At 33.6% G+C, this 12387-nt stretch overlaps 3 protein-coding genes across 3 annotated transcripts; 2 read left to right on the top strand and 1 right to left on the bottom strand.

Moving 5' to 3' along the window:
* Nucleotides 1–121: 121 nt before the first annotated feature.
* Nucleotides 122–2072, top strand: LOC142545860 (ubiquitin-fold modifier 1). Its single transcript, XM_075653272.1, has 4 exons — nucleotides 122–282; nucleotides 355–452; nucleotides 821–853; nucleotides 1789–2072. The coding sequence occupies exons 1-4, from the start codon at nucleotides 200–202 to the stop codon at nucleotides 1869–1871; spliced, it is 297 nt and encodes a 98-aa protein (XP_075509387.1). The 5' UTR covers nucleotides 122–199; the 3' UTR covers nucleotides 1872–2072.
* Nucleotides 2073–4010: 1938 nt separating this feature from the next.
* On the top strand, nucleotides 4011–4484 carry LOC142547699 (protein SRC2-like). The gene has a single exon (XM_075656094.1). The coding sequence runs from the start codon at nucleotides 4011–4013 to the stop codon at nucleotides 4482–4484; it is 474 nt and encodes a 157-aa protein (XP_075512209.1).
* Nucleotides 4485–5807: 1323 nt separating this feature from the next.
* Nucleotides 5808–10618, bottom strand: LOC142545859 (histone-lysine N-methyltransferase ASHR1). Its single transcript, XM_075653271.1, is given in 15 exon segments — nucleotides 5808–6146; nucleotides 6401–6464; nucleotides 7023–7092; nucleotides 7178–7284; nucleotides 7533–7652; nucleotides 7755–7845; nucleotides 7953–8057; nucleotides 8153–8234; nucleotides 8304–8392; nucleotides 8848–8972; nucleotides 9069–9123; nucleotides 9875–9928; nucleotides 9930–10010; nucleotides 10197–10348; nucleotides 10434–10618. Coding segments are annotated over 15 exon segments (1461 nt in total). The 5' UTR covers nucleotides 10534–10618; the 3' UTR covers nucleotides 5808–5980.
* Between the last annotated feature and the right edge of the window lie 1769 nt (nucleotides 10619–12387).

The following is a 12387-nucleotide window of genomic DNA, read 5'->3' as shown; positions in this document are numbered from 1 at the left end:
ATTCACCACCTTCAAAATAATTTGCAGAAATTATTTACCGTCCTAAACGAGTCAGCAATGCCACGTGGTTGTTTTTAATTGGTTGACAACAAATTCCGCGTACGTGTTAAGCAATTGAATGGAACGAATGGCTTCTTGTATTTTATTTTTTCCTTTTAAAATACAAAGTAAATAATAAGAGAAAAACAAATCGGAAAACATGGCGAGCGGAGGCGCCATTGGCGGCGGAAAGGTCTCGTTCAAAGTCACTCTTACTTCCGATCCCAAACTTCCTTTCAAAGTGTAAGTGCTGTTTTTATGTGCGTGTAATTTCATGCTTTTTATTTTTAATTTTTTTTAAAAAATTGATTATAGATTTAGCGTACCGGAGGCAGCCCCATTCACCGCCGTTCTGAAATTTGCTGCTGAGGAATTCAAGGTGCCTCCTCAAACAAGTGCCATCATCACGAACGGTATTGTTCTTCAATTATGCAGACATATAGTTTTATTGGTCTGTCCTTTTTTTTATTGTTTTGATTTCGATGTTTATGAATTCTGGAGTTAAATTGCAAATGGGTTACTTTTGGTATCACTGTTTTTTGTTGTGGATTTGAAGTTTGAATCTTCGTGTTGTTTTTTTATGCATTTTAGCTTTTTAAAGTGATTCGGACTTATCTTGATTTTAGTTTGTTTCGAAGGTTACTCATTGGAGGAAATGAGGAATTTAAGTGTCAAATTTCGCCTCTTTTTGTGTTTTTTGCTTACCATCAATCAAATGTGCGTAAAGTCTAAACTCATCTGTTTGTGTGTGTTTCATGATTTTTTTTGGGGCGTGTTGCAGATGGAGTGGGAATCAATCCTCAGCAAAGTGCAGGTATATATCTGAGGTTTTAATTATATTTTATTTGAATATTCTTTTATTTTGAGATTGAGCAGCTGCATTGGATTGATAAAAAAACTTGATATGCTCTGCTGCTTGCTTATATATTTACATTTGTGGTTTAATTTCAATTGATTTCTGCGTCAGTTTATGGTTGGTGATAAACAATTTCTGGGGTTTCTTTTTTTGTTTGCTCCACATATTGGGCTTGGTTGATGAGGTCATGGTGCTCGCTTGTATATTATAGATGTTACAACCTGTAATTTTATGACATGTTCTCTTTCTCTCCTTTTCCCATATTGATTGAAGACATCATGATTTGTTTGTATGATAACTGTGGCTAATGGAGAAGTTATTTGTGTGGTCCTCTCTTGAAATGTTCAAACTTTTAAAATTCATTTTGGACAAGATTTTGTGGATTATGAGTATTTAAGAATGAATAGGTTAACAAAAAAAGAATGAATAGCCTATAACTTTGACAACCTTTTGTAGCTTTTATTGAAGTAAATGCAAATAGCAGAGTTGCTATCTTCACCTTGTTATGTTCTGTATCTTAGCGAGATCATCTTCACCTCTGGTTTAACTTCCTTAGGACACAGAATGTCCAAACTCTTACTCTGTTAGCAGATTTTTGACGTAATTAACAGCTGCAATTGTACCTTAATCTCTGCCAGCTGGCTTCCTTCAACTCGGTTTGTCTGATTTTGGATATGAATAGAACTAATTGAGATTGGGGTCGTACTCCACTTCCTTGCAAAACTAACCATATGAAAACCGTGTTGAGAATTTTTTTCGGATATGCTGGTTTGTCATTTTATTTAGTATTTTCCTATTTGGCTGCTTCTTGAAGTAGGAATGCTGCATTTGTGTGTATATATCCCGAAGATTTTGCTCCACTGGAATTCACATAATTTCGATCGATTTTCCAGGAAATGTATTTCTGAAACATGGCTCGGAATTGCGCTTGATTCCTCGCGACAGGGTTGGCGCTCCTTTTTTGTCAGCTAATTAATCTCCAGTTTCATATGGTCGACTTCCGTTTACATTTTCCATGTAATCCTTGGATGATGTTGGATAGTTATGTTCCATCTTACTTTTGTACCTATGCTGAAATTAATAATTGTAGACCATGGGAGAGCGGCTTTTTTTCAAGAATAATGTTAAATATATTTTGATTCAATGAAGAGAAATTTCTGTCAGGTTTCATACTTCATCGTCGTTTTTTGTTTTATGATTATCAAACCTTTGTTTCTAATTTGATCATTCATTAGGTTTATCTAAAAGTCATTGTTTTACCGCACTTTCAAAAATAATATTTAAAAAAATTCTACCAACATATTTACATTTTATATATAAAAAAAAAAATTGTATAATGCACGTTAGAGATTACATGCAATGTGTCTAGGAGAGTATGTTGTATAAAAAACACAAACGAAAAATTGAAATGTGAATGATATATTGGTCACTTGCATGAATGAAATTGAAATCTGAATAATATATTGGTCACTTGCATGAGTGCTCATGTTTTCTTTGACAAGTGATTGTGCTAAGCTGATATAATTAATACTAGTATATCGATGCACGCGATGTATGTTTATAAAATATTTTTATAATTAATTTGATTTATATTTAAATGAGAATCAAAATGTAATTATAAGAAAAAGTGAGGAAATATACTGCAATTTTGATATAAAACAATTTTGGTAAATTTTGTTCATAATAGAGGGGCAAAAATAGATATACATGTATTGATGTTTTTGACAGTTTTTATCATGTCATCAACTTTAATAAAATAGAATAGATTTAATACGATGCAACAATATGAAATAAATTTCATACAAAAAACATAGCAATAGTTGGTATTATGATTGTTTGGTTGAGTTGCTGAGATTGTATAAATAAAAATTAATAATATTTCGATTATTAAAATATGTGTATGATGTAGCATATTATTCAATAAATAATAGCATGGATAAGATGGTAAAATTATATTTTTATCATTTTCAATAAAAAAAAATAAAGATATTAATGATAATATTGTAATTTCGTATTAAATTATTTGATTTAAGATAAATAATTAATGATATAATCGATGTGAAATCAATACATAAAATTACAATAAAATTAAACATTTGATAAAATCTAATTATTAAAATAAAAAATTCCATCCAATCAACCAAACATAACCCAAGAGATTATATGCACCGCATCATCTTATGATTTGTAAGTAGAGAGAGGCATGATATCACTTTCTTTGAGGTGAAAAAATATGTTAAATTTTTTTTTATATGATTTAATTTTATGGTCAAGTCGTCTATTAAAAATTAAAATTGACTAGGGCCAGATAATTAATTATGTTTACAGATATGGCCAGGAGCAATCGGGGTCGAGATAGGGATCCAATTTTGACCAACGATTAAATAAAAAATAAATTAGCAAAGTAGTTTGCATAACATCATATATGTCTAAGATTACTGCATCATAGAAACTGTCATAATTATCGTTAATGAAGAGGTACACTAATTGCAAATTTTATGAACATTAAATAAATAAAACTGGGACCATATGATTTCATTAAAAGTTGGAAACCAAACTTTCATTATTGCTCTCGTTACTCAGTTTTGTTATGTTGTTCATCAATCATATGTATCGTTATGTTTATCATTTTGGTGACATTCACCTAATTAAAATACAATTTTGATATGCTTCATCACATCTAATAGGTGATATCATTTCAGCGATAGATACAAAGATAAACATACTTGATGAAGAGCATATTTAAATGGTATATCATGCCACTTTCTTTCAATCGAAATGTTTATTTTAGTTTTTTTCTCCCACTCACTCATTTTTAAAATCTCAGTTTAAATTTTTCGAATGATATTAAATTACATATTCATAAAAATTTGTTAACAACCAGTTAATGAGTCATATAATGTAGAGAATTAAAAATCTGAATTATGTACGAATGTTACATGGAAAAGTCACGCAACTTGAATTTTACAAATTAAATGTTTATGGCAGCTTCTATGAAATTTGATACTTCACAAACCACCCTCGCCTTTGAGTCTTCTTCTTTCTTCTTCTTCTCCGCTTGCCAACTATATACAGACATCTTACAGGTCACTCTGGTCGATCATTAATTAATCCCATGGAGTGCAGGAAATTCGAGATAACCTTAATATCAGCCCAGGACCTGAAAAACGTGCGCAGACTGGGCAAGATGAAGGTCTACGCCCGGGTTTCGATCGGTTCGGGCAACCCGGAGGCGGAGAAACGAACCCAGACGGACCGGCATGGGGAGACGAACCCGGCCTGGAACTTCACCATGAAATACACCATAAGTGAATCCATGATACAGCACTACAACACCATGCTGGTGATCAAGCTGTATTGCAAGAGGAAGCTGGGAGACAGATACATTGGAGAAATGCATACTCCCATGAAAGAGCTGTTCGAATTCGCCAAGCCTTTGGGTGGAAGCTGTATCCTGAGCTTCCCTGTGCAGAAGGGCTGCGTGAATTCTCAGGGTGTGATTAGGTTATCTTGCAGGTTTGGAGAGAAAGTGATTCTCGATGAGTTGCTGTTGGCTGAAAGTCTTGCTGCGAGTATGAGTCTTGGATGAATTTAGCTTCGTTTTTGCATTCCGTTTGTCAGATTCTGAAGTACATGGTGCGCGCGCCCAAGAGATATATTAATTTGTGGGAACCTGTAAATATATTACGATCATGTTGGATTTTTTGCTTCTGTGCATCACAAATTAATATTGAAGCCAGCGAGTTGAAAACATATGAATAAATTCAGATATATGTGGATATGGCATGAAGTCGGGAATTCATGATTGAGTTCAATTTCTTGTTCCTGTGTCATGAAGGCAGAATTATTCAAAGAAAATCGTTCTCGATGCAAGTCATAGCTTGTAAGTCGAGCAAGACAGATGTAAACTCTATATCTAAAATACACAATATAAGTTGGGAAATGTTGCAATCAATATTTCTTTTATCCAATTAATTGGATAAAAGCTTTACATTAGATTTCATCTATCGATGATGAGCCAGTTGACTTCACAAACTTCCACATTAAATTATATAATATTTCTATTATATTTGAATTATTTCGATTATAATCTGATATTAATATGAAATTAAAATATTTTCTGTCATATGATTAAAAAAAATGGTTACGATATTTTTTTTAATGAAATAATATAATAAATAATGATTTATGAATTTTGGATTATTATAAAATTGATTAAACATAAAATAATATGTAAATATATCAAAATTTTATAAATAAATATTTGATGAAATAAAAGAATTATGTTGATAAATTTTGAAGTAAATGATATAAAAATGAAATTATACTCTGTTTAAAATCGAAGCTATTTATCTAAAAATAATAATAATTTCGAAGCTAAAATAGATTATTCATTTTGAGGTGACATTACCATGTGTTCTATAATTCTATTGGTCTCATAAAATGAAATTTATTATTGCAGACTCGTGTATTTTTTTTTTAATCAATTTTATAAGGTTACAAACTTGTATAGTTATTAAATTAAAATTATATGAACCACCACATTTATGAGAAAAAGGTTAAATAATTCTTTTTTTTTAAGAATCAATACAATGATAAATTGTTGTACATTTAAAAAGTGTGGATGCTTTAATAATTTTTTCCAAAAATAAAATTGAAGAAAATTAACTTAAATTTTCTACGAAATAAGTAGGATAACTAATTTTAATATGAGGACGAATATAAACAAAACCTAAAATTTTTACTTATCAAAATTTCGTGACCCAACATATTTTAATTTTTTACTAATTTAACACGTAATTAACAATTACTATGCAACCATTTATTATTGTCTCTGCTTATTTTTTAAAAAAATTCCGTATATAATATTTTTCTCATAAGTATGATGTTCCATATAAATTTAATTTAATACTTAGTACAAATTTGTACTCATGAAACTGACCAAAAATACTTGAATTTACAAGAATAGAATTTAATTTGTTAAAAGTATAAATTTAAATAGTTTTATGCGAATAAACTAAAAGAGTATTTAAGTGAAACAAGGAATTGGTGACAAAAGGTGATGAGAGATTCCAACATTTATACTCAGTAGTCGTTCCAAGGCCGAAGCTTGTACGAAGCCTCTGCACGAGCTTCTTCCAACTTACTCGCAAGTTCCATCATGAAAGGTGTCTTTGTTCCATGAGTGATTCGCAATACGTCCCAAGCTCTAATAAGCGACTTAACTGCTTGTTCTGTCTCGCCAAGCAACCTGTAAAATCAATAGCATCAGCAATGCTGCAGGTCCTGGGCGTTAACAAATGAAATGGAACTAGAAAATTGTAAGAAAAATGAATTGCGTGGGAATTAAATAAATTAATAGAAAATAAGATTGTTACAGACAAGTACAACACCTTTAGTAATGAATGAATCGGCTTTAGCAGATTTCAGTATAGACAGCTAAGAAAAGAACATTAACAAAGCTAGTTGCACGAGTAGAAGAAAAGAGGAAACAAACATTCTTACCATTCAAGTTTTCCACATGTATAATATTGCAATCCAAGCAATGGATGGAATCTTGGATACACACCTGTGTTAAAGCAGGAATTCAGCATTCAAAACAAGGAAAGAAATGACACACCTAGCGAACAGTATATTCAAGAACCACAGATATTTAGTTCTTAACGACTAAGAAATAAGCCAATAAGCAGAATATATCGATGGCACATGTCAAATGGCTATGTAAAGGAATGAATTGGGTGCTAGTAAGTGGACACAAGATTGGCCTATCTTTCTTCGATATAGCCAGTTTTTGTCCACTACATTGATCATAAAACTGGAATTTCAGCACGTGAGCAAATATTTGGTTTACGGTATAGCCATGGACCATCATATATATCAAGTTATCTTGTGGGGGATAAATGCATATGCTACTCTTGTGAAAAATGATTTATTAACTCCCCGTGTTTTTAAATTTTGAGCACAAATACCATTGTACGTACATGCTTTCAGAGATATGTGTGCTCAAGATTTGAAAACACAAAGAGTTAATAGTCATGGGGTGTTTTCAACAATATCGGAATTTCATTGGGTTAGTGTATGCAATTTCCCGATCTTGTGGAGAAGTGTGAAGCCCATAAATGCGTACTCTCGTATATTGGAATGGTTAATCTGCAATATGATAATGCTTTTTTCCAATCTTGAAGTTCCATGAATACCTAAACAGGTAAAGTTTCATTAGTATCCGTATTTAACGATCCGAGTGAGTAAACTTTGAGAGGAACAAAAGAACCAAGCATGTGCCTTTAGAAGAGTCTCTCTAGTCCTCATAAGATTGATTGAAAATGGATGGTCTAACTTCATTTGGAGTTTCTCGATCATCATATGAGCAGCACTTGCCTCGGCATTACCTGAATTTTGTCAAGAATGATCATATTCTTCACAAGTAAACTCCGTACTTTTTAGCACACAATTTTCACCTTCTCGACTCAATTGAAATTCGGTGCCCATCCAGAAAAGGTATTAAATAAATGCAACTGCAGGATATGATTTTCCGTAGATAAGTGTTGTTCATTAAAAATTACATATCATGATCACAGCAACTTTATCATAGTTCTGCAGATGCATTTTTCTGTAAATCCAAAATCTAAAAGGATACGGCCTGAGGAAAGGGACATGGAAGCCTTTTCCAACATTAATTTGACTTCATTAGTGATGTTTCTTATTTCATCTTTGTCCCTAAGAAGTCCACACTGTTGGCATATGAATCCTGTGCCATCTGCATGTACAAAGAGAATGAATTAAATGACTTTGAAGCTAAGCACATTGAAAAATTCAAGGAGGATGAAGATATCGTCAATTAAGGAAAGAAAAATTGTACCACAGTTACGCAGAAGAAAACCACTACAATCACCATTCTTGCAACTATAACCTTCCAGAATAGCACTTTCTTGGATATCATCAAATTGACCCTTAAAACATATAAGTCGCCTTGCTTAGAAGCAGAATAAACAGATGGAGCAATTTCAACAACGTAAGAAAATATCGCCAAAAAAGTGGGGAAAGACATTGATGGTACCAATTTTACGCAGCGAGAACAAGTACAAGAGAAAAAGTATTGTTCTTTAAGCGCCTTTTGCCGAGTCACGGTGCTTCCAGCTGTTTCTACGTAACTGATCAACACCTAACAACAGTGTCAATTATCCGTCAACACCTAAGTAAATGAAATTTTGATGGAAATTTTGAAGACACCAAATGAAAAGATTTTAAAGATGTTACCTCGGTGCCTTTTGGTATGTGCTGCACAGCTCGTACCACTGCCAGTCTTCCCTCAAATACTAGAACAGAATTGGGTAAACAGCTAAAACACCAAACCGATAATAAGTTACAATGTTGGGGGGCAAGGATGACAAGTATCTATAACTATTACCTGTGGTTTATGATAGAAATTACTGGGTAAAGTCCTGTCCCCAGAGGTATCAGTTCACTGTCACAAATGCTATGTGCATTGCATGCTAGCTGAGGGTCATTGAGAAGAAACACAGACTATCATTAAAACAAAAGCCATCAAATGGTATCAGCAGATTAATATTCATCAAACATGGCAATACTGTCATTATGCTTCACTAACAAGTAACAAATGAACCAGAACAAGCACATACACAGAGAAACACATGCATCAAATTCAATAACATTCAATTCTTCTCCAGAAACTGATGTGGACAATTAATCATCCACTTCCATTTCCCTGTAGAAGATTGAACAATGAAGCATCCAAGTTACACTCATGTTTGGGAGCAGTAATGGCTGTCAAATCAATCGCATCAAAGAAAATTATTATGAAAAAATGCATAGTTTAGTGGTGAGCGATGCTACATTTATGCCTAGCTTTATATTAAAAGTGGGAAACATCAATGAAGTTTTTATCATGCACGAATGTATAAGGAAAAAAGGGCCCGAGTTTGGTGTGATACCTTGGAAAAATTTTCTGCAATCTCTTTGATATTGATCTCAGAATCTGGCCATTTGAGTATCAAATTGACAAGGTTAGCCATCTGGGCGTACAACACCAATTGTTTCTCGTCGACATCAGCCATATCTTAGTGAATAAATTAGTAAAAAGAAATACAGTTTAACGTGTTTCATCATATCAAAGAAAGCACAGAGTCTAGCCCAAAGTAATACTAAAGGATACGAGATACCAAGGACTCCACCAGCTGGTAATTGTTTGCGGCACTGGTGAGGAGAATCTAGCAGCAATAAATAGCATCGTCATTATAGGTAGATAACATTAGCTTCGAGAGCTGCACAAGCACATAAGATTCCACCAACAGAAAATAAGTGGAAATTCGGCAGAGAAAAATAAAAGTGAACTGCAGAACCTTTGTGTACAATCATTTAATGATGAGAATAACAAGGAAACTTTGAACCAATCAACCTGTTTCAAAATCCTAACTTAGCTCAAGATGAAAGTACTTGCTCCAGTTCCTGTCCATGGTTGATAACATATGTTTATTCTAGTACTGAAATACGCACATATGTTATATTCCCACCACTCATTCACGCTCTTTGAGAACGCCTTGGAATAGGTGTTTCATTTTGATACGTGATTTGAGCATAACATGGTCTCGCTTAAACTCCTATGTGCACAACTTGAACCTGTATCTTGTTAAAGCCACTTATAAACTCTTCACTCAGTTTAGTTGAGCATGTCAAACAAAACGACATGTAAATATAGTAAGTAATTCTCTACATCTCGAGACCGAATTATGATTAGCCAAGAAAATCCAAGCAAAACGTGATCCACCCATATTTTCTTTTTTTGCAAGTTAGTTAAGCGTATACATAAAGCTATTTGATTCATCACCTCTATCCACTAGTATGGCTCGGAAAAATGTTTCTTCGCTGATCAACAACAAAAAGCAATTCTTTTTTCCTATAAAATAAATATCAACGAGCAATATACAGATAGTATGGTCATTTTTTTTAAAAGGTTCTCACCTTCTCGTATTCCAGTTGTCTTCGTAAATATAATTTCACCATTAAACGTATGGACTGGTGTGAGATATTTTACTCTTTCCTCGTCAATTTTACGCAAGTGTTGGCATTCCACGCGATGAATCTTCCAATCTAATCTCTGAAATCAATCAGAAGTATTGTAATTTCATTAAACATGAATAATGAACCAAAACACCACTGAATGCTATTCAATCACTGCAGTTAAACTCCAATTCGATAGTCAAGATAATCACTTGGTATACGATCTACATGTTCAGAATCACTCTGCTAGTGTATTTCAGTTAATTTAGTGCAACATAATTACCTGGCAGGAGCTGCCACAATACCAAACAACATGGCAAGAAGAACATTTCTTGAGGTTTTTGGATGAAAAACACCATTCACATTTCGAGCCAGCCGATTCCTTGTTCTTGCTAGGGACACAAACATATGGGTTCTCGCTTATGATAACTTCCCCTTCAATCCACAAAAGCACAATTTCTTAAGAACTAAAAAAATCAAGAAGCTCTTAAAAACATAGCGGTAATATTTTCTCGAAAACCTGGTGCAAACTCCCGAGTGGTGAAAAGGCAGCGACCCTTTTCAGGATTTGTTGAAACCGATAAGTTCTTATCATTCAATGCTTTCTGTAATTCCTCCATTGATGCAGAACTCAGAGTTCTGGTTTTCTTTCTCGCTAGTTTCACCGTGTTTTCTCCTGGGTAGGTGATCGATATCCCGCTTGGAAATGGATTACATTAATGGGCTGATTCTCGGCCCAGTTTCTGTCGTTCGGCCCAATAGAACATGGTTGTCTCGCATCCCTTTGCCCCCTAACGCCATTTCTGTATCAGTCCAGTCCTCTCCCCATGTGAAGATACCATATTTTTTGGTGCAGAATTGGAGTTACAGTGGTTCTCCGATAAAATCGTAAACGATTTCTTCTCTCAAAAGCTGCTCATTTACCCGGCCCCCACGTTAGGTTCCACGCATGATGTCCCCTTCTTTTTTCAATAATTTATGCTAAATGTTGTTTATTTGGGAAATATTTTCATTGATTTCTTTAACTTGGGATCTTATTTGTTGCTCGACACTCTGGTTTTCGAGCACTAGATTCTAGAGCCATACTGACATGGTTGCACCATTCAAAAGAGCTGATTTTTAACACTTCGAAATCTTTATATATCAATGAGAAAGAATTCGACGAATTAAAAGTGTAGGATAGAAATGAAGTGTATATTTGGTAATCTTTATATTTCTACCGATTTTTCATTTACATACGCATATAAAATAATTTAAGAAAATGCACAAGCATGGCTCCACTTTGGGCTTGAGTTCATCGACAAAATCTATGGCTACATGGCCTATCTTACTGTATTTGATTGTGTGCCCTTTTACTTTAGTGACTACAAACAGCTTCCTCTTTCCATTTTACTCTAAAAAAGAAAAAGAAAGAAAAGTAGATTGGATTAGTGCCCTTTTTAAATTTCCTTTCTTGTGTATGAATTTAAGGAATGGACAGATTACCACCGCAAGAGGACCAACTCATGCAATAATTCATGTGTCCCTCTGCCTGAAGTAGATACGGCGGCATTTATGTTTTTTTTATTGAATGTTGCATTTCATATGAAAGTGGTTGGGTTGGATTGACGTGATTTGATTTACTCCATGTGGCTACAGTATTGTTTTTATATCTCGGGGGCTTCAACAAGCTTCTTAATAAACACGAATCCAGCGTCTTCCCCATGTTAAAACTTATCCGTCTTACTTTTTTCATGCATAAGGCTTCATTTGGAAGTTTAAAGGAAAATGAAGGGAAAAGGCAAAAAAAATGTGAAAGGGAGAGAAAAGAAATGATATGATTTTTGGTTTGAGAGTTAGAGAAAACCAGTGTTTCTTGTGTGCTTCCTTCCATTTCCATCCACTTTTCATCGGTGTTTAAAATCTTGCGTTATTTTACATAGATAGATGAAATGTATTTTTCTTATGTTTACCACGATAAAATATTACCAAACCTTGGGTATATAAACCTGAAGGTAAGTAGACGATCGAATTATCTGCACTAGAAATCTACTATAGGTCAATAGACGGTCGTCTGATCTTCAGTGGACATTCAGTAGACCGTCTATTTACTTCGAGTAGATACTCGGTAGACTATCTGCTGATTGCGAAAGTAGCTCCCCGCTTGAGTTGTTTCTTAAAAAATAGGTCTCAACATTTGTTTTTAACTTAAACAGCGAACATTCATATATTAGTGGTAAAATTATAATGAGCTACAATCTCAAACAACCGACGAGGTAAAATATCGATACTAGAGCAATCTAAAATGAAATTTGAAAACATGTATTTTCGTGCGAGAATATGATCTGCTTCATCAGTCGTTCGTCGCATATATTTTATTGAAATCACTCTTAAATTGAGACCCTTTGACCAAAAAAAAAAATGTAACTATAGATTCTAAGCCCCTTTAATTAATTCTCCCTCAAGTAAACCATATATAAATATTTTTCGGTTTA

Source organism: Primulina tabacum, chromosome 5 (genome assembly GCF_025594145.1).
Source record: "Primulina tabacum isolate GXHZ01 chromosome 5, ASM2559414v2, whole genome shotgun sequence".
In the NCBI taxonomy this organism is placed as follows: domain Eukaryota; kingdom Viridiplantae; phylum Streptophyta; class Magnoliopsida; order Lamiales; family Gesneriaceae; genus Primulina; species Primulina tabacum.
The sequence above is the reverse complement of the archived record's forward strand: the minus strand, read 5'-3'. Positions and strand labels throughout refer to the sequence as shown.